Here is a 21,121-nt window from a genome sequence, read left to right as displayed (position 1 = left end):
TAGAGACTGCAGTCAGTACACAGAATGAATTGTAGAAAAGATGCACTTATTCCATTGTGCTTGAATGTAGCAATTAAACTTCCCTGAAACACTGTCTAATTATCACCTTTTCCTTTCAGAAAACATAAGCAAACATTAAAAAAAAATATTTTAGGGAATCAGTTTTATGAAAGAGAATACAAGATGTCCATCATTCCTTTTCTTCCGAGGATCACAGCTAGACTACATTTCTTTACTTCCTTTGTAATTATGGGTATCTACTTGACTGAGTTTTCTAGCCAATAAAATTTGAAAGAAAGCAATGTGCACTGTGTTCAGGTTTGGCCCACAGAAATTTATCATGTATGATCCTCTATACTTTTTTACTTATAGGAAAATGGAATGGAATTGAGCAAAGTGACCTTGAAAACTATACCTAGAAAATGGCAGGACAACAAGGCGGAAAGAACATGGATCATTGACTCACTAGGAGAAGCACTGTATTGGACTTCATGGAAAGATGATTAAGCCAATGTACACATTTTGGTTTGTTTGTTATAGCAGCTATTACTACCTTATGTAGCTACCTCACACATACCCACATCTTAAAATTCAAACTAATTGGGACCTTGCAAAAATGCTGTTGACTTTAAGCTACAGAAACACACTATTGGGGCATCTGGGTGGCTCAGTCAGTTAAGCGTCTGCCTTTGACTCAGGTGGTGATCTCAGGGTCCTGGGATCAAGCCCCACATTGGGCTCCTTGCTCAGCAGGGAGTCTGCTTGTCCCTCTCTCTCTGCCCCTCCCCCGCTTCAGCTCCAGCTCCCTCTCTCTCTCTCAAATAAATAAACAAAATCTTTTTAAAAAACACACTGTTATTAATTGCACATCAAATAGTAATCTAGGAGGCACTCCCATTATGAGTTTATTGTAGTTTCTCTAATTACAGATGTGAAGAAAACTAAGCCCATTAAAAACAAATCTTCAGAACAGTTATGATGAAGGATAAAAAGTGCTTTCCTTCCAAATCAACCTTAAGAAAATATAACAAGAGTGCTACCCATGAGTGAGACAGAAGAATCACTCACCTCCATGATTCTGGAAGTATGGTACCAGAATTTTAAAATTTATGAAAACAAAAATGACACCTTAGTCTGAGATTTCAAAAATTTTTGATTTAGGTGTACCAGAGGTTCTATTTATGAAGGCAAAATGACTAAACATTTGAAAAATAAGCATGTCAATTTTATCAACATCTGTAGGAAAATCTGATGACTTTAGGTCCTAATCTTTTTCCAGCATTATTAAGATATGATTAACAAATAAAAATTGTATATATTTAAGATACACAGCATGTTTTGTTATACACACACATTGTATAATCATTGCCACAATCAAGCTAATTACCACATCTGCACCTCACATAATGACCGTGTGTATGGGGGGGGGTGTGGATGTGGTGTGATAAAAACACTTGAGATCTACTTTCTTTGCAAATTTCAAGAATACAGTACATTGTTACTAACCATAGTCACCAAGCTGTACATTCATATTATAACTGAGAGTTTGTACCTTTTGACCAGCATCTTCCATTTCCCTCACCTCCTCACCCCTGATAACCACCATTCTACTCCTGTTACTATGAATTGTGATGTTTTTAGATTCCACATATAAGTAAGATCATGCAGTCATTTGTCTTTCTAAGTGTCTGGTTTATTTCACTTAGCATAATGTTTCCAGGTTCATGCATACTGTTGCAAAAGGCAGAATTTCCTACTTTAATAAGGTTGAGTAGTATTCCATTGTATCAGAACTAATTTTTTGAAAGGATAAGTGGCTGTTCACATTTTGCAGTTTAGAACTGAAGAGAGTGAAAAAATAAAGTTCCATTGGGGGAGAAGGATATATCAAGATGCATTTGCATTGTTACTAAAAAGAAGAAAAGAGAACTTGCACTTACTCATCTTTTTTGTTCTCTAGTTAAGGACATGTCTAAACATAGCCAATAAAATGAAATGCAGAGCAGCTCATATGGTTCATTCAGTTTTTCATTATAGATAATTACTTTCTATCCATTTATCATTATCTCACTGACTCAGACCAAAAGATTGCTATTTGGTTCTTTCCCTTTTGTCACTGCAATTATTTGGTTATTTGAGGCAAATACATTCTTCTTCAGTAGTGTAGAGGTATTAAATTGAAAGTGTAGTGGTATTAAATTGTATTGATAATTACTAATACTCTAAGTCAGCAAGCGTGTGTTAAGTAACTCTAGAGCACCCATCTCTTCATTTCTTTGTCAAGGTTGACACCTCCTTCCTACAAATAGACATTTTAAACAGATTTAACTGCTAATCAAAACATCAAATAGCAATTATAATGCAAGAAAACAATAGTAATATATATATACATCAATATGTATATACGTACATAAATACATACACAGAACTATCCTAGCCCACTATTAAAGGTTATATAATCCTTAGCCTGCTTACTGAACTGAATTTATATATAGCTTTTACATGCCTATTGTCAGCTTTTAAAAAGACTTCCAACGTCCTACTTCTGGGAACTAAAGCTCTCAGCCAAACCACCACATTCTCACACCATGAAATAAAGCAACTTTAAGGGTATCACTCATTTGTTTTAGGTTAAGTAACAACTGAAAGGAAGCACACTTAGCTCAGACAGCTATGCATGTGATGAACAAAATGTCACTTTTTTTACACACTGCCCTTGTCACTGTTTCTCAATATGGTTCTGCCTGTGCATACAAAATGTGGAAATAAACGCTCCCACCTTCAGGCTGTCTGAATGAATACAGTTCGTGAATCTGTGTTCATTTTTAAAAAGATAGACATTGTTTCAGCCCTCTCCCAGCAATACACCATAATGCTGCCTTAGGTTTACAAGGTAGCTTGAATGCAAGAAGTTTCTGCTATTGTCCAAAGTATTTTAAGCCTGAAAACTATTGGCAGGTTAACAGCCATTGCAAAGAACACTGTTGCAAAGCACAGAGTCTTTTTGTTTTATTACAAATTCCTAATTTACTCAACATCTCACTGAGTTCTTTTTTGATATTCTCTCTTAAACATCCCCCCCCCACACACACACACGCAATTTGGAAGCTGCCAGAAATTGCAGATAGGATTTAGAGGACTGCACAAACTAAAGCTGGACTGAAGTTAATGGGGCTCTTCACCCGCTAGTCTTGGACAGTGATGTTCCAAGTCATTAGCATGTCTTCTGTTTTTGGCAAGATCCCCCTGGTAGGACTGGGCTTCCAAACAGTCAGAGCCAGAATTTGTAACAGCAGCACTTTCTGCCTTCCACATGAATGACCAGAGCTCCCAGAGCCAGCAGATTGGTGGCTGCTCCTGACACTAGACCCTTTAGACCGAAGAAAGGACTGGCATCAAGTGCTGTGAATTGATTACGTATTCTTTATTCTTTCACAAGTCCCATTTATTAAGGGCTCTTAAAATATCTGGCACTGATTTAGGCATTTTGTGATGGCCCTTACATCTGAGTTTTATGTAGCAACTCAAAGAACTATTCAGCTCCTTGTTACAGCCAAACCCCCTGACAGCGAGCCGCGTCTTGACTACATTATGTACTTTTCAGCAGATGGAGTTTGGGGATTCCTGTGAAATTGTGCAACAAAAGCACTGAGACACAGAAGGACAGAGCTAAGAGGGAAAAACAGATAAAAATAGCCAAAGAACAATGAACAACAGGTAGCATTAGTATAAGTTTAAAAAAAATGACAAGAGATTCTGGATTCATAACAGAGTTTGAGTTTTTCATTACTAAAGAGTTTTAAGAATGGTTGTATTTTATGAGAAAAAAATAAAAATAGAACAAGGGCAAGAAATATTAAAGAGAACATCGCTTCACTGTAAATTCAAACAGTCTCAGCTGTTCCAGGTATTTCCAAACATTTCATGTTTTAATTGGCTTCCCAGGGCTACAAGTCACATCCACTTAATCTTGTATTGATTTTCTAAGATGCTTCCTGTTACTATGACTACCCCAATCAATTAACTTCTTATAAGCAGCAAGATAATTTTCTTTCTTGTTTCTTTCCAATGAAGTCTGAATAATTTATTTCCACAAAAATATCTGATGTTGCCTCTTATCTATTAAGGAACTACATTATGTTGGTAAAAATATTTGATGCTTTTCGTTTAAAAACGTGTTTACAGATTCTGCACAGAGAAAGCATAACTGCAGTGGACCAATATCATGAATGGCTTATCAAGCTGTGGTTGTGTTGATAAAAGTTCTCTTCGACTATGGAAAAATGCCTTTCACTTGGCCTTTTTCACAGGGAACTGAGAGGCTGGCAATCACTCAAGGAGGATTTTCACTAGGAAGAAGAAAATGGTTCTGCCACAGGTCAGCCATTTGTGACTTCTTTAGTTAGAATTGTACTCCCTACCCCAAAAACAAATTTCACTTGTAGTATAGCATGAGGATTTGGTATGGGGGAGTGAAGTTACTCTAATCTGAGCCTACCCACTTTTTCTTAAACACAGCCCTGGAAACAATAGAAACAAGAGTCATGAGAGACACTGGTCTTTGGAGTCAGACAACCTGGACTCAAACCTTTATGTCATTTGAGAAAATTTGGTTAAGTCTCTTAAACTCCCTGAAGTGTCATTTTCTGTCCTACAAAATGAGATCAATATGATTACCTCCACGGCAGTATGGGGGCTTTCTAAATCTAACTTCTCCAACCTTCTATCCAAGTCCTTTCTTCTGCTCAAGAGATCTTTCCCAAGCACAGGAGTGGCCAGGTCGTTTGCCTGTTCCAAACCTCCCCATGTCTGGAGAACACAGGCCAAATCACAAAGAATGTCATCAGCTCCATCCCATTGAAACAGTTCTCAGTCAGCCTTGCTTGGTTCACCTCTGGTCATTTGCCTCAATTCACTTCTCGGTCTAGCCACCTCGAAACAGATTTATCATGGACCTGCAATGCCTTACAGCTGTATGTGTGTTCAAAGCACCTCCCCAAAGTTTTCCTGTCCAAAATATTCTTCCTGTCCTTGTTCACTTAGCAAACTCTTGGTCATCCCTCCAGGCCAAGGATATCTCCACAAGCGCCTCCTTTCCAACTGTGCCTGGAGTTTCTCCCCAAGGAAACAAAGATTAATTTTCACCAGGTGAAACAACCTCATTTTTCATTTGGCTTCCAACATGAAAAAATATTTTATTTGGCAGCTAACATGAAAATATCTAGATGCTACTTAAACCACACAGTGATTTAAAAAAATGCAATCGGTGTACTGATAACCTAAGCACTAAAAGCAAAATATCATGTTATTCAGATTCCCAAAGTCGATCAGCTTTAAGTCTAAATAGTCTAAGCAGTCACTGAATTGTGAGAAAACCAGCACATATGCAGAAAAGTATGCCACCTGACAAATGAGCTTACCCACATCAATTACTCTGAGCATTCCCATCACCTGTTAGGTACAAGATGTATCATTTCTAATTTGAATGGTATAAATGAATAGACTGAAATGCAAACAAGGTAAGTAATTTGCCAAGTATTTAGTATGTAGCAGGCTTGTCATCCAAACCCAGGCCTATCTGCCTCTAAAGCCCATTCTATTTCCACCCTTCCATGTTCTCTCTCTATGGACCTTGCACTTTGATCACAGGCAGGTCCTAAAAGCAATAGTCTATGTGTCTTTCTTCCAGGTGTCAGATACTATCTCTAGCCAGGTCACTCAAAATACTCTTGCTTGAGAAAAAGGGCGTTGGTGTGTGCATTTAGACAGGTTATACAACCACCTAAAGAGGAAGAGAGATGGGGTCTCTTCAAAGTACATCAACCCATTAATAATGTACATCATTAAAGTAAGTTTTCTTCCTGGCACTAGACCCATTGATGCCCTTTCTTATTTTTACTTCAACTCCTTAGAATATTTTTTATGTTTGCTTAAATAAAAGTAACATATTATAGCAAGTTTATAGCATGATATAAATTATCACTGAGTTATTAAAAATATCTTCATCTCTTAATTTCCTTGACTGGGTTCACTGGAAGTGGTTTACTATTGTCCTAGTACTTGTAGTCTTGGTGATGGTTTAGTTGTGTTTAGCAATCTAAAGTTGCGTACGTATCTTACTGCAAACATTTTTTGGTCTTATGCTAATCTCAAAAAAAAGTTTATTGATGCTTTGCATGAAACATGGATCAATACGCAACAATGTTTCTCATGGAACACTGCATATGCATATGCAAAGTAAAACAGAGTAGTGGTTAGAAAAGTCATAAAGTGTTACTTCAGTGGAAGACAAACTAGGAATTCATGCCTGTCTCAGTGAAAGGAACACTTTTAGCACACCTTCTATTCTTATTTGGAATTCCTATTGTTTTTTGATCTAGATATAGATGTAGACATAGACACAAGATAGACACATAGATATAAGCCCTTAAAAACCCAATCCAAACTGAAGAAAAACTGAGTTCAAAGGTTAGTAACGGGGGCCCCTGGGTGGCTCACTTGGCTAAGCATCTGCCTTTGGCTCAGGTCATGATCTCAAGGTCCTGGGATAGAACCCCACCTCCTCGTGGTCCCTGCTCAGTGGGGAGTCTGCTTCTCCTTCTGCCTCCCCTCTCCCCCCCATACTCTGTCTCTGTCTCTCTCTCTTTCTCAAATAAATAAATAAAATCTTAAAAAAATAAAAAATAAATGTTAGTAAGATGTCAAATTTATTCCCCAGAAAGAGTTCCTTTCTTTTAGGTGTCTTCCCAGGTGGCAACCAGGGGAAATCAACCCTGCTTCCTCAGTCTGGGTCTTGGGAGAAAGGAAAGGCGACCAAAACATTTATGGGAAAAAGAAACAAGGCAGTCAGCACAGGTCCCTGACTGAGGAGGGGATCCTTCCCTCTCCAACACAAACACAGAGATTTAAATTAACTGTAGTTCCTGTCAGTGCTGGCACTTAGCACTTGAATTTGATAGTGGCTATGGCTAGTGGGGAAGCTCCCAAACTCGTCCCAGTGGTCAGGTTTGCCTCCTGGACTGACTTACAATGCTATTATTACATGACTCCATAAAGCATGGAAGTTGGCAAATAGCAAGATACTGAGTTTATTCTTGAGATTTTTTTTTTCAACTTCTTACAAATAATATGAGATCTCCAGTTCTTCATGTAGCTGAAGACCTAGCCCGTGCCTCATGCAAGAAGAAGATGGCTTGTTAAATTAAAAAAAAAAAAAATTGTAAAATGCTAGATTACCGTTCTGTGCTAAGTAACATGGTTGTAGTAACCAATTTTCTTTATAAAGCTAAGGAAACTTTACACTTTGTTGGCAATAGAACAGAATTAGGAATGAATCTACATGATATACGCATTTCCAAACATGCTTATCCTGTGTCCTCTCTCAACCCCTATGAACTGTCTCTATGGAGTTTTTAAAAAAGATGTTGTTTAAGATAAGACAGGAGCAAGGCTGACTCACCCAGCGCAAGTCAGGAAACCTGCACCAGGAAAAAGCTATGCAGAGAAAAAGGATCAGTGTGCCTTATTCACTTCAGAGGCAAAATCCAAACTGTGAATTCAATTTGGTTAAGATGTCCTGCTGCCTGGAGAAGTGGACCATTTTTAGTGAGTCATCAGCCATCAATTTAGGTGCCTACAGATACAGTCAGAAATTACTATGAAACAGAGATCTGGATTATTTTGGCTATTCAACATAAAAAAATAAAGTCTAGCACTCTGGCCTAAAGACTTAACTTGCAAATTTTTTTAAAAATTTAAAATTTATTCCATAAATATTGTATACAAAGTACTGGAAAGCAAACTACAGAGAGAAGAAAGACATCCTAAAACTTAAAAAGAAATCGTCAATAGTAGGTTTCTGACATGCCACTAATAATTGATTTTCCATTTTATAGTTCCTAACCCGGTAAGTGTCATTCACTGGAGGAAGCACCATTCCTATGTAAATTCCATGTGATGGCCCTTCCACAACAACAACAACAAAAACCTGAATTAATTCTAGAGAAGTAATTCAAACAGTGATTGCAAATCTTAGGTATCAAAATACATATTGATTGTTTGCCTTTCTAACGGTTTTTTGGGCAACATGAAGATATGAATGATCGGATCCCCAATTCAGCAGGTTAAATGGAATAGTTTTAAAGCGAATATTTAGCTAATAATTCATATACACAGGAAAAGAAAGAGAAACAAAACAAAAAAACCTGAACAGATAATAATTAAAATCCAAAACATGCCCTTTGTTCTGATTATCAAGGTAAAAATCTCGGGTCATCACCCACATTTATGCTTAGACATAGTGAGGTTTGTACCCAGTATTACAAACCCTATCTATTAAAAGGTCCATATCTTTCAACTTTTCTTCTATAATCCTTCGTCCGGTTAGTGTTTCCGTGTTGGTGCTTAAAAACTACTTTAAAAAATGTTTTTAGTATTTTTTAAGTAAGACATTTTGTCATTCTAACACATTACATAAGAGAAGTCAAACACTGAAAGGCTGAGAAACTGGGTAATTTGTAAATCTTTACCTGAAGGCCCTCAATAGCCAATCGCAGCATGCTTGGTGTAAGCTTGGAGGCTTGCTTGAAGGTGAAGTTACTCCAGTCTATGATCAAAACAAATCCATTCACTTGAAGCTCAGGATCTTCAATCATGGCTTCTAAGGAAAGTAAGATGGCACGCAAAATGTCCACCAGTGTGTACCTATCAGCAACAGAAATGGACTGCATTAAATCTAACAACCACTTTCGTCAAAACTGTAGAAAGTGTTTAGTACGCTGAAAATTCCCTTTAAAATACCTCAGGAGTCTGAAGATAATTTGTTTAGAAATCTTCTTCCAAGAGGAAATTTATTTGTTGCACTCCAGAGACATATTAGAATTTAACATGTATTCTACCAAAACAAACTAAAATGCTTTTGAAAATATTTTGTTTCATATTTTACAACCATTTCCTTTACCTCCAGGCCTTCCTATGATTTTCTAAAATCTCATCTCAACTATCCTGAAAACTAGGCATGGTACTTTTTGAAACAACTCAAGAATGCCCTCAGTAAGACTGACATTTCACACCTTCACATTTGGAAAACTTGAGAATGAGATTTGAAAGAGTTTCACCAGTAAACAAGAACACTAGGGTTAAACAGCTATGGTTAAAAGTGTCAGCAGATTTTAATTACTCATATGGAGTTTATATCATAAAGATGCAATGAAAGAAAGAAGGATATGGGGTTGAGTTTTTATCTTTCAGCCTTGCACATTAGCAGAGCGCCCGGCACATCGTAGGAACCCAATGAATGCTCTTTACGTTCCTGTAAGATGGGAGTAGACTAGAGCGCAAAGACACTAATTGTAGAGTAAGACACTGCCTCAGCGAAGGCAGCAGAAGGAAGAGCAAAGAAAAGCCAAATTTGAGAAGTATTTTAGAGGTAAATTTGTTAAAATGTGATACTTAATTAGACACAGAGACTAAGATGGAAGGAAGAGTAAAAGATGACACAAAGATTTTCTAGCTTCCGAGCCTGAGTAAACGGCAAAATCTTTCATCAAAATCGATAATGCGAGAAGAGGATACAGTTGGAGGATGGCTGGAAATGTAGAGTTTGGAAGAAAGCCCATTGTAGTGTTGGTGAGAAGTCTGTAGTACACCCAGAAAGATATATCAAGTAAACATCTGAAAAAGTAGATCCTAAACTGAGGAGAAAGCTCAAGGGGGAAAATTCCAGAGTCAAAAACACACAGTTCAAGTAAGTGAAGGAGGTGATGTAGTCAGAGCTGAGAAGAAAATGAAATAGTTATTCAAGAAGGAAATCCCAGCATTTCAAGGGGAATCACCAAATTTATGAAAATGGTAACATTTCAAGTTTTCCGCCTCAGATATTCAGGTGGAGACATCTAGAAAAAACTAGAGAAAGAAATGTTGACCTCGGGAACAGGTGGGATGGGGAGGGTTGGTGGACTAGGGGTAGAAATCCCTAGCATGGAGTGGAAGTGATGGGCTCACCAGGAAGACAGTAGGAGAGAGTGAATACATATGAGGGAGTAGTTCTATTTTTACTTCTAAAAACATTTGGAGGTGAATGGAGAAAGCATAGTAGTCCAGAAAGGAACGTCAGGCAATTTTTCACTTGCCCTGGGTCTCATTTCCTCATCTGTAAAATCAGTAGTTTGGAACAGAATCCCTTTGGAATCCCAACATTACTCAAGCATACAGCATGGCGTCAGAAGACTTCAAGATGGAATCTCTTCCCTGTCCTTCATTAGCTGTGTGGTCCTGGGCACGTCATTGATCTATAATTCTAAGGCTCAGTTCCCTTATATGAAAAAATGGAAGTACCTGTGATTATCTTACTCTATCTTATTGGCAGTGGGGGGTTGGAGGGACGGGGCTGGGGAGGAAAGTCAAGGACATGATTCAGGTGAAAGTACTTTCACAGCGCCAGGTATACAGCAAGTATTCAGTAAATGTTGGTTGGAATACATACAAAGCATACTTTTTATTGTAATGGTAACCACAGACACAGTATACTAAGCAGGATATAATCAGAACTGAAGGCTATTTGTACATTATACTTAAAATTAATGATGATCTTTAGATAGCTTATTACTCATAAAAGTCAAGGGCCAAGAGATTATTTTTAAAACTTTAGAAGGTACAGAGACTATTCTATAGGCATAAGGACATGGCATCCCAGAATACTTCCTGAATACACAAGATAAAAAAATTTTGTGTAAAGCTCTATTACCTATTTGTCTTTAAATCTGTAAAATACCTATGGCCGAATACCTTTATTTGCCACTCCATGGCTGGCCTGTCTCCTTTATAAATATAATAGCCTAACACAGTGTTATGACAAAAAGCCTATAAACCTACACAGACTGGAAAGATGGAGGAAGAAGGCTATATTTCTGGTTTAAATTTAGAGACCTGTTAAAAAATATTCATTTTAATTCCTGAAATTCATAATATCATGGTAAAACATTTTTAATTAGAAAAGCCCAATTTAGAATTTCTCCCCATTATGATCATTCTTGTGTTACCTATAGAGTAACTATATAGCAAATAGCACTATTACCAAAATAGCGTTAAGTAAAACTTGAATCTGAAATCAGCTTTGGAAGGATGATGTATTATATCCAGTGAGAATAAACCAGAGCATCAGTAAAGGCAGAAATCAAGAGGCAATTTGTTTTAAATAATACACTTTAAGTATGGTTTTCCCAAACTGAGGCCAAATCAAGAGAAAAACTTACAGACATATCATTATTCCCAAGGAAATACAATAAGGCAAATCCCATAATCAGCAATGACGAAAAGCAGGTTTGCAAAGTTTTCAAGAGCAAATTTCACCAAGTTTTTAAATTTAATATCTTTCTTCAAAAAGAGAATCAAATGATCTTTATATAAATCATTTTGATGTCCAAATTGAAGAAAAGAAACATTAAAACATCTTAGCTAACCGCCTTCAAAGGGCAGGTCAAAACCACTCTTGCCACTCCAGTCCTCTGTTGTCAAACATGTCACATTACTACCATTAGCAGCTCAGCAGGCTTTTCATAAGCAGAACATTATTACATGAGATCTTGCCAAAGTCTGTCAAATATCTTCCAAAGAAATGGAGGATTTTATGAATTTTATATCTCCCAGAATCCTGCTTTCATTCTTCTCTTTGAAATTATTTTTAACTGTTATCATCTACACATCTGAGGCCGCTACAATACGTATGTTCACGTTTGAGGTTTACCTCCCAACTGTAGGAGCTCCACCATTGCTATGCTCCCCTTGTACGTTGGAAGAAAGCCATAAATAACAAACTAGCACATTAATGCAGCTCTCGACTCTTGATTGTGCTTCCCAAAACAGCATTAAGTAAAGCCTGAATCTGAAATCGACTTGGAGACGAAGATGCATGGCATGTAGTAAGAAGAAATAATAACACCAGGAAGGGATTTTACAACTGGGGCGCCAGACTATATAGACCCTTGCTCTTGAAAGACAGCAGAGCTGCGATCATGTATAAAAACCGTATGGGGAAGACGGACCCCTGTATCTCCTATTTGCTACGGATACAATCAAGAGCAGGGAAGCTTGTTCTCCTGCCTCTGGCCAGGCAAGGACTGGGGCTGCTGACTGGCCTGTGCTGTCCTGGGGCTTACAGAGTGGCATCCTCTACAACTTCCAATCCGTGCAAAGAGGAACCTAAATCACAAGCAGGTCATTTCTTTCCCGTTCCCCAACCTTTTCTTTCAGCCTGACAAGGCAACACTGACATCTGGGCATCACACTGAACAGCACACCAGCAAGCAATTTCCCTTTGTCACCAAATCAATCAGCTGTTATTAAATTCTTCATTAAGGCTGCCCCCACCTCTCAGTTTTCATTAAGCCATGTTTCTCGTGTCTGAAGCACTTCCTATTAGAAAGGTGCTGAGGGGAAAGACAAAGGCGAAGAATTGTCTCTATTAATGCCTCGGGGTATCATTAGCGCTAAAGCTGATGAGCCTATCTAGGTGTTTTATATTACTGAGTGGTAATAATAATAATACTTCTATCTGTGTGATCGTTTAAGATTGCCAAGGCAATTTCAAATGCATTATCTTAATCTCAAAACAAGCCCAAAGTCTCTAAGCTAGCTTTGTTCCTATTACTTTGGAGATGAGGACACAGGGTCTCAGAGAATTGGAATGGTTTGCCCAGCATCACCCTGAGAGTAAAGCGGGGAGCCTTGATGAGAAGCCGGGTCGTTCTGACACTTGGGTTCTCTGCACTCCCCGTGCTATCTCATACCTAGAACACGGTCTAATGAACAGCTGCTGTGCTTTTTCAGGTCTCCGTGGCATGTGTGTCAGAAGACAGATCAGAAGTCAATACAAACGTGGTACCATGCCCGGTTCCAGGGCATGCTCCAGGTCTGGCCCCAGCAGCAGGCTTTGGTGCAGGAAAGGCGAGAAGACATTCCTAAGAGTCTGAATGGGAAGAGGCGAGGTCTACAAACCTAGAGAAAGTAGGAACTCTGAAATATTCATCTGTCTGGCTTGTACCACTGAGCACAGAAGGTTAGCTGCATGAGCCTTGCTTTAGTTTTCCCGCTGTGGGAATGCAGGTGAGTGAGAACAAGTGAATCACTGAAAATGCAACAACTACAGGAATAATGTCTTTCTTTGGGGAAAAAGAAAGGTAAAACAATATGTACCTACCGCCACCAGAATAACATAAAATAAAATGAAACAAAACAAAATAAAGTATAACTATGCTGGAAAAAACACAAACGTCAAAAAGGCAACTCTTCCTTTTAGGGTAGGACACTCTAAGCAAAGGTCAGCTAAGTGCAATCTTTGTCTTCAGAGATTTATTCCAGCAGCTGAACTTTGTAATTTTCTATTCTGATGTTCAATCAAGATTTTCTAAACAATAGATGGAATTCTTTCCCCTAGATTTGCTTTTACCTAGACTCCTATCGGTCACTGTCTATACACACACAAAAAGCTTGAACAATTCACTTACTAGTTGTACGGTCATGCGTGAGATACTTCACCGCCCAGCGCCTCAGTTTCCTCAACTGCAAAATGTGGGTATCAATAGAACCTGCCTTGTAGGATTGTGGCAAAGATTTCATAGATCGATGTTTGTAACGGGTTTAGAAGAGTGCCTGGCACATCACCCACGCTATAAAAGTGTTTTAAACGAATGAATAAATGAAGTAATTAATGAATGAATGAACATGAAACAATAAAAGGTCAAATTCAGTTAACGGAGAAGGTGATGTTCTCTCTGCACAGCACTGAGGAGCCCGCAGCTGCCCCTTGGCCCTGAACCTCGAGCGCAGGCACACGGTACCCCATTAAGCACTTACATTCTCTCTGGTAGACATTTAGCGCCTCATGTTTTTTCTTCCTAGAGGTCATATGCCCCTTGATGGTACAAAGAATGCGTTACATGTCTTCATTTGCCCCTGGCACCTACTAAATTTCTATGTATGTGACAAACGCTCGACTCAGGTGTACTTTTAAAAAAACGATTTAAATCGAGTACTATTTGCTCAGTTTGTTATTTGATGTTGTAAAGATCTGATACACAGGGACATCCTTTCCCCCCCATCAGGAGTGCTGTTTATTATGTTAGTAAAGTATATACACCTGCTCTCAGCGAGGTCAAAGAGCTCGACCTTTCCCAGAATGGAGGAAATGTACTCATTCACTGAGGATAACATTAATTTACTAACTGTTGACTTCTGTTTTAAAATATCTTTGAACATTTCTTCTGAGGCATCCTTTCAGTGCAGTGTAGTAACTTCAATCCTTTGTTTCTCTACACCTTTGTTTAAAGTTGCATACCTAAAATATGAAAATAGCCCGGGTCAAGTCAGACCCCATCAACATCCTACTTTAAGGTTGGCACTCTTGGTCTTTGCTGTTATTTCAAGATTATTTCACTAATTACTGTATAATTGCCCCAGTTTCTAGAGACTGTCCTATTTTTTCCAGAGATTTGTTCCAGTATTCCACTAACATTTCTCAGGACAATTTTTTTTTCGTTCCCATTTTCCATGGTATGAACCAAGGGCGTAGTTTGGAATAAACTGAAGTTTCCAGAATATTTGTGAAAAGAGCCTCCTTATAAGGAAATAGTATGGAAGCTCTGCTGGGACAGAAGTCCCATGGAATCCACACTTGCCATTTCCAGTTTTGACTGAATCTCAAAATCCACCCATATAACACAACACAAGATGCCTCCAGGATTTGAAGCATAAGGATTCCTGACCTCGGCACAATATATAACACTGTAAAACAAAAAGTTGAAACATATTTAAACAAATATACATAAATAAAAACTTTAATAAATTGAGACAAGAAATCTTCAAAAATCAGGCCTCAAAATTAAGCCTATATTCTTTTGTTTGTTTGTTTTAAGATTACTGAGTATGAGTGTTTCTTCCTAATTATCTAGTTAATTGCCCTTGACTATTCCTAGTAATTTTTACTTTATTTCGTTTTATTTTATTTCAGTGCACTTCCAGAGAAGAATAAAATTTTGTGGCTGGGAGTAAAACAAATTTGTATAGTCTATGGCTGTTTTAAAATGTTAATTTAGGGGCGCCTGGGTGGCACAGCAGTTAAGCGTCTGCCTTTGGCTCAGGGCGTGATCCCGGCGTTATGGGATCGAGCCCCACATCAGGCTCTTCTGCTGTGAGCCTGCTTCTTCCTCTCCCACTCCCCCTGCTTGTGTTCCCTCTCTCGCTGGCTGTCTCTATCTCTGTCAAATAAATAAATAAAATCTTAAAAAAAAATAAAAAATAAAATAAAATGTTAATTTATTATCAACACAACCTATCTTCAATTTGGAGACTGACCACATTACTTTCATACATGGGAGCATATTCACAAGTCAATCCAAACTTGCAAATGTCATTATTTTCTTTTTCATGAAAACGCCACACAATAAGAATAGACAAACTGACAATAATATGGTTTTTAGGCAAATTCCAGGATAAGTTAGAGAATCATAGTATGATGTTGGACCTGCTGGTCTTCTACCCCCTCCAAAGCTTCGATACTGTAAGTGATGATCAGTGTTTGTCACGACAAAAGCCAAACAGTGCAAGATGGTCAGTGCTTCGGAATTGCCACTATATTAGGAATCATTTTGGTTTAGCTGTATTTAATTGCTTTCTAATGGCTATTGACCAGATTCCAGATAAATGCTTGTTTGATGTACCAAAGTCTAGAGAACTACTTTATAATTCTAATGAAGTAAAATACTACTTACGACCTACAGGCCAATTATCAGAATGGGTGACATCATTATGTTTTAGGTGACCCAATTTACTCATGAATGTTCACACGAATTTCAACTTCTCAGATACCTGCTCCCATGCTCCAGAGTCTAAACCGTGATCTGCTTGCATTCCAAACTTCCTTTTCTTAAGATAGTATGATCTCTTCTAGCTTCATGTTACATTATCCTCACACTCTATGGTTGCAATCAGGTGGACAATTTGAAGGTATCTGCTGAGTCCTAAGCAGGGTATGATCCTTCAGGAAGGAAACACAGCATGTAATGCATGGAAGACTACTACATCCTAGTGATGTGGTATAATAATTCAGCTGTTTGTAGTTTGGTGGAATTTATTCTTGTTTTCAGAACTTATGTGAGACAGTCTGAAAGAAATGAGCTAAAATGGTATGAATCTTTACCAAGGTATGGCCTGCTCAACACATGTAATAAATCATCTGACCCTGTTCTATCCTCTTTAGAAAAATCACAGACCACATTGAAAGTCATTCTGACATTTCAGAATTTCAATTATTTTTTAGATATGTTAGAAGACAGGTACACTGTAAATATTATTATTTTACTTTAGTCTTCCTGAAGATTCCATCTCTCCTATAAAAGCTTTGGAAATGGTCCAATTCTCGGCAATAACCTGAAACTGACCTGCACTACACTGCAGTATAAAGAGACACTATTTTATTTATAGTCACCATCTCACACACATTTACTGTTGCTAGTCTCCCGAGGAGCACAGAAAACTATCCTACAAATTTAACATAGGAGAAAATATACATCAGATCACTTCCTACTAAGAATCCTTTTTTTAAATGCATAACTCACTTCCACTCAACAAATATCAACTAGCATTAACTCTAGTTCACGTGCTATTATAAATACAATAACGTAGGACTTAGTCTTTTTTGTTATACAGATTAGTGATTTCAGAAGTCTTTACAAAATTTTTCAAAATTTAATTTGAAAAATCTTGCTTTTCCCGTTGGGAAGTTGAAAATAACCTGTTTTCCCAATAAAGGGGACATTTTCTTCTACCTCATGTCTGGAAATTCCCTGTGTAATCCTGGATATTCCCACCTATTCTTTCTTTAAAACAATGCTATTTTACTTTCTTAAAACAATGTTATTTTTTAAAAAAAGATTGTTGAAAGCCAGGCAAGTCACTGAACAACTCAAGGAAGGTGGTCAGAATTATGATCAGATGTGCAGTCTTCTCAAGAGACACAGGGTGTTTGGTCTGGCAGGATGAGAGCAGGCCGACTCACAGAAAAGGAGAGGCGTGGGGACCAAGAGAATTTGGCATGTGGCAGATCTACGTAACAGAACAGCAGTATGGTAAACATCGAGGGAAGGTGACACTGACTTCGTTAAAAGTCAAGTCAGATAAGAATTGAAGCTACAGAGGGTAGAAAGGAAAAGGATTCAGACCCAAGGTAGGAAAGGGGCTGATGACAGCCTGATACTACCAGGAAGGAACTTCCAGAAACCATCCTGCAGACTTCTGAGCAGTTCTTATGCACATATCCCACTGATAGAAGTTTACAGAGTAGGTCAGGAGGATGGAATCGTTTACCCACTAGTCCTTGTTACTGGATATAGGCAGATCTGAGACGGGGGGCAGGTAGGAAGTAAAGAATGATCTTTTTCCCTAAGAATATAGGAGGAATTTTAGACAAGCTCTAAATAACTCGTATGCCTTCTGATCTTGACATAGGAGAACTTTTTGATTATACCTATTTATTTCCAACCATAGAAGTAGAATTCACAATTTTTAGTCTATAGGTCCTGATAGAGTATTTTTACAGGACATAGCTTCTCATTTTTAACTTCACATATATGAAATTTTAATGTTTAAGATTTTTGTGTAGGTTTAATAAAAATAATTTTATATACCAAATAATAAATCATCTCCCACTGCAGATTTCCAAGGAGATAGATTTTCATTACTAGTCACCTATCCTTTATATGAAAGAATAAGACAGACAACTAAAACACAGTTTCTTTAGTAAATCTGGAGTAATCAGCTTCCCATATACATGAGAACTATAAGTGATTTTCATCTTAATAAGGCTTATAAATCAGTGTGAATTTTAGTTCACTTATAAAAATAAGTGGAAAAAGGTCTGATCTATATGCATGTCTCTCTGAATGCAATCTGCCTCTCTAATGGTACCTTTGACAGACTCTGCGATACATTTAAATATAAAATTTCCACAGCTCCCATTTCATTGTAGTTCAATAAACAAAATGCCAACCTAACTGACATATGGATTAGGTTCCTCCTTGAGTAGTTTTTTTTTTTTTTTTCAATTTTGGTATACACTAAATTGGTTTGCGTGACCGACCCTACAATGTACATCTCAGATGGGGGGAAAAAAAAAAACTTCTTAAAGAGAAACTGTGGTCAGAGATGGCATTTCATGGGCCTTTACACTTTGCCACCTGATAAAAAGTACAGTGAGATCTTTATAAGTAACCAAAATAAGGAACAGAACTCCATTCCCCCTTAATAGCTAACTCTATGTTTCTTAGCTTTGTGATTTCTTAGTTAGTGATTTGTCTTTATATTTATCTAAAACAAATCAGAGTAGTTCTCAACTTAGAATTATAAGGAACAGGGGCGCCTGGGTGGCACAGCGGTTAAAGCGTCTGCCTTCGGCTCAGGGCGTGATCCCGGCGTTCCGGGTTCGAGCCCCACGTCAGGCTCCTCCTCTATGAGCCTGCTTCTTCCTCTCCCACTCCCCCTGCTTGTGTTCCCTCTCTCGCTGGCTGTCTCTCTCTCTGTCAAATAAATAAATAAAAAATCTTTAAAAAAAAAAAAAAAGAATTACAAGGAACAGTTAACTAAAGAGTAAAACCTGTTAAAAGTATTCGCTTACATTCCAAGATTCCAACAGTCTGAGAAGCCTCTCTAGAAAGCCGTAAGATCAATAAGCTTTGTCAGTAGCTCTGAAAGTCTTTTACAATTGTTCCAGAGATGTTTCCAACTAACCAGATGCATCAAAAGTCACCATTCACAGAACTAAAAATACACCAATGTTATAACAACCAGCTCCTCATGATTCATAGTTCTGGTAACATTTTCAAGTCCCATGAAATATATTTAGCTTTGAACTTAATTGAAACTACCTTACACAAGACCCTTTCATAATTTTTTATGTCTTTCAGTCTGAGAAAATAATTTTGACTGAGGAAGTGGAATAGTCCCTCTCTGCATTTTTCTATTACAATGTAGATGAAATAAGAATATAATTTCTCCTCCATGAAAGAGCAATAGAACTCAAAAAGTCTACCTACTGACATGTCTGAACATTTTCCACTTCCTTACAAAAGATGAAAAATCACATCAGACAGGAAACACACGCTTCAGATTAGTGACAGGTGTAGGACGAGCATACCAGTCAGCCTTTATTTTCAGTGTCGGTAGGCATGCTCAGCGACAGAGGGTACAACTCTTCTTCTCATTGAAGTGACACACAACATATTATTCCTTCATCTACACATCACCAAGCAGAAAAGTTCCCAAGCAACAAACCTACTTGATCTTGGTTGAATGTCAAGCTATTCTTTAAAAATAAAACCTCAGTACTAAGGAGACAGATGATGATGATGGTGATGATGGTGATGATGGTGGTGATGATGATGGTGGTGATGGTGATGATGATGGTGGTGATGGTGATGGTGATAATGAACCTAGTTTAAGAATTTCATTAGGAGGAAGGAGGAAAAGTTGTCTCCATTCTCATCCTCATTTCTCCACAGAACAGTAAACTTACTCAAGAGGTGGAAAATTTAGCAGCTTTATTTAGAAGTTGAATGATTTCGATTGCAACACAATAACAGGATTCAGGAAGCACTTAAAACTGCAGTAGAAACTAGGTGCTCATGAAGTAAGAGTTTCGAAGGCAGGAATAAAAGCCTTTCTCCCACCCCTGAGGATGCCCACCAGAACCTCATTTTGTAGTTCCAGTTTCTCTTTTCCTCCAGCCAAATAAACAAACACATCAAAGCTGTAAAACCATGACACTACTCAGGGTAAATTCTGGAAAATGGGAGAGTAAAAGAATCCCTAGTACAAGTTTGAATTTAGGATTTACCTGCTCTGATCCCAGTTGGCTGCAAAAAGGACTAGAATCTTCCTGCCATAGTGGTCCAGATTGGCCAGGCCCCCAGGGAAGCCATCCTTCAGTGCCTGCTTGATGCCAGGGTCAGTGGCCTTGAAGCTTTTGAACATGTCCAGGTTTTGCTGCCGGTACTCAAAGTACTGGGCCAGGAGGCGGAAGGCCTCAAAGTGATGAAACTTCCTGGCCCGCAAGAAGCGTAAGATGAAGGCATCATCTGTGCGCAGAAAGCCAATGTCCGGCCTGGTGATGACCATATCCCTCACCTCCTGGATGTCCTGGTGCAGTGTGTCTGGGTTCTCGTTGAGCTCCAAGCGAGCTTTCTCCAGGGTCTCAGGGGAGAGACCAGCTTGTAAATGAGTCATTGTTCTGCTTATTCCTGAACCTTCCCTTCCTCTTGCTGACTGTCCCACAACAAACTGGCCTTGGCCACCACGACGTTCTGGCGGACCTCACTGCTGCCTGCTTTCTCTTCTGTACAGGAAATTATTCGTCTTGGTGTCCAGACTAGTACCCTGTTGCTCCTGCTTTCCCGCAGCTTTTTTTCTGGGGGGGGGGGGTATAAACTTCTTTTCCCACCCCTTAAAAACAACACCTCACTTTGGTTCCTTCTTCGCTTTCCTTTAAAGAGAGGTGGACCTCTGGCGGGCCCAACACTCCCTGTCCTTCCTCGATCCTAACAAAACGCCCCTAAGCCCACCCAGCACGCTTGGCACTGATCTTGGTACTGTCCTCTTCTCTTCCAAGATGTAACAAAAACAACCCCCACGCACATCTCAGCCCCAGCTCTGTGATGCTTCTGCGGTCCCTACTGAAGGATGCGCCTGCCAGGGATAACGATGGGAATTCTGATTAATAATAAGGTGGCTCTTCAGCGCTGAGCTCCAGGGCGGGGAGAGAGCGTCTTTGCCAGAAAGAAAAAGAGAGAAAGGGAAAGAGGGGGGAAAGGAGCTTATTTTTCCTTCTGCTTATTCAAAAATGTTATTTTTAAAAGACATTTGTAGGATTTTGTTTAAAATGATTATGATCCAGTTAGGTGGAGACTCTGCAGATAGCGCACCTTCCCTCCTCCCCTCCTAGAACACCGTGATCTCAGAAGGCACCAGAAGGGTTTCTGGTGGCGTTGGCACCAGCGTGGGCTTCCCCCCCACCCCAGCCCCACCCGCAACTTCTGCCTTCCTCTAGCCTTTATTTCAACGGAATTATGGGGGGGGG

The 21,121-nt window shown here is 38.7% G+C and overlaps 1 protein-coding gene across 1 annotated transcript in view; it reads right to left on the bottom strand.

Annotated features, from left to right (window-relative positions):
- The window catches only part of CLVS2 (clavesin 2), a 63,915-nt gene extending 43,585 nt beyond the window's left edge, over positions 1–20,330 (bottom strand). Inside the window, exons 1-2 of the mRNA XM_008691141.1 lie at positions 19,883–20,330; positions 8,529–8,703 (exon numbers count right to left, since the gene is read on the bottom strand). Coding sequence (XP_008689363.1) covers positions 8,529–8,703; positions 19,883–20,271 — 564 coding nt within the window. The 5' untranslated portion in view covers positions 20,272–20,330. The remainder of the gene's footprint in view (positions 1–8,528; positions 8,704–19,882) is intronic.
- Between the last annotated feature and the right edge of the window lie 791 nt (positions 20,331–21,121).

This window comes from Ursus maritimus, unplaced genomic scaffold (genome assembly GCF_017311325.1).
Source record: "Ursus maritimus isolate PB19 unplaced genomic scaffold, ASM1731132v1 scaffold_13, whole genome shotgun sequence".
NCBI lineage: Eukaryota > Metazoa > Chordata > Mammalia > Carnivora > Ursidae > Ursus > Ursus maritimus.
Note: the sequence above shows the minus strand (reverse complement) of the source record. Positions and strands in the feature narration are given on the sequence as shown.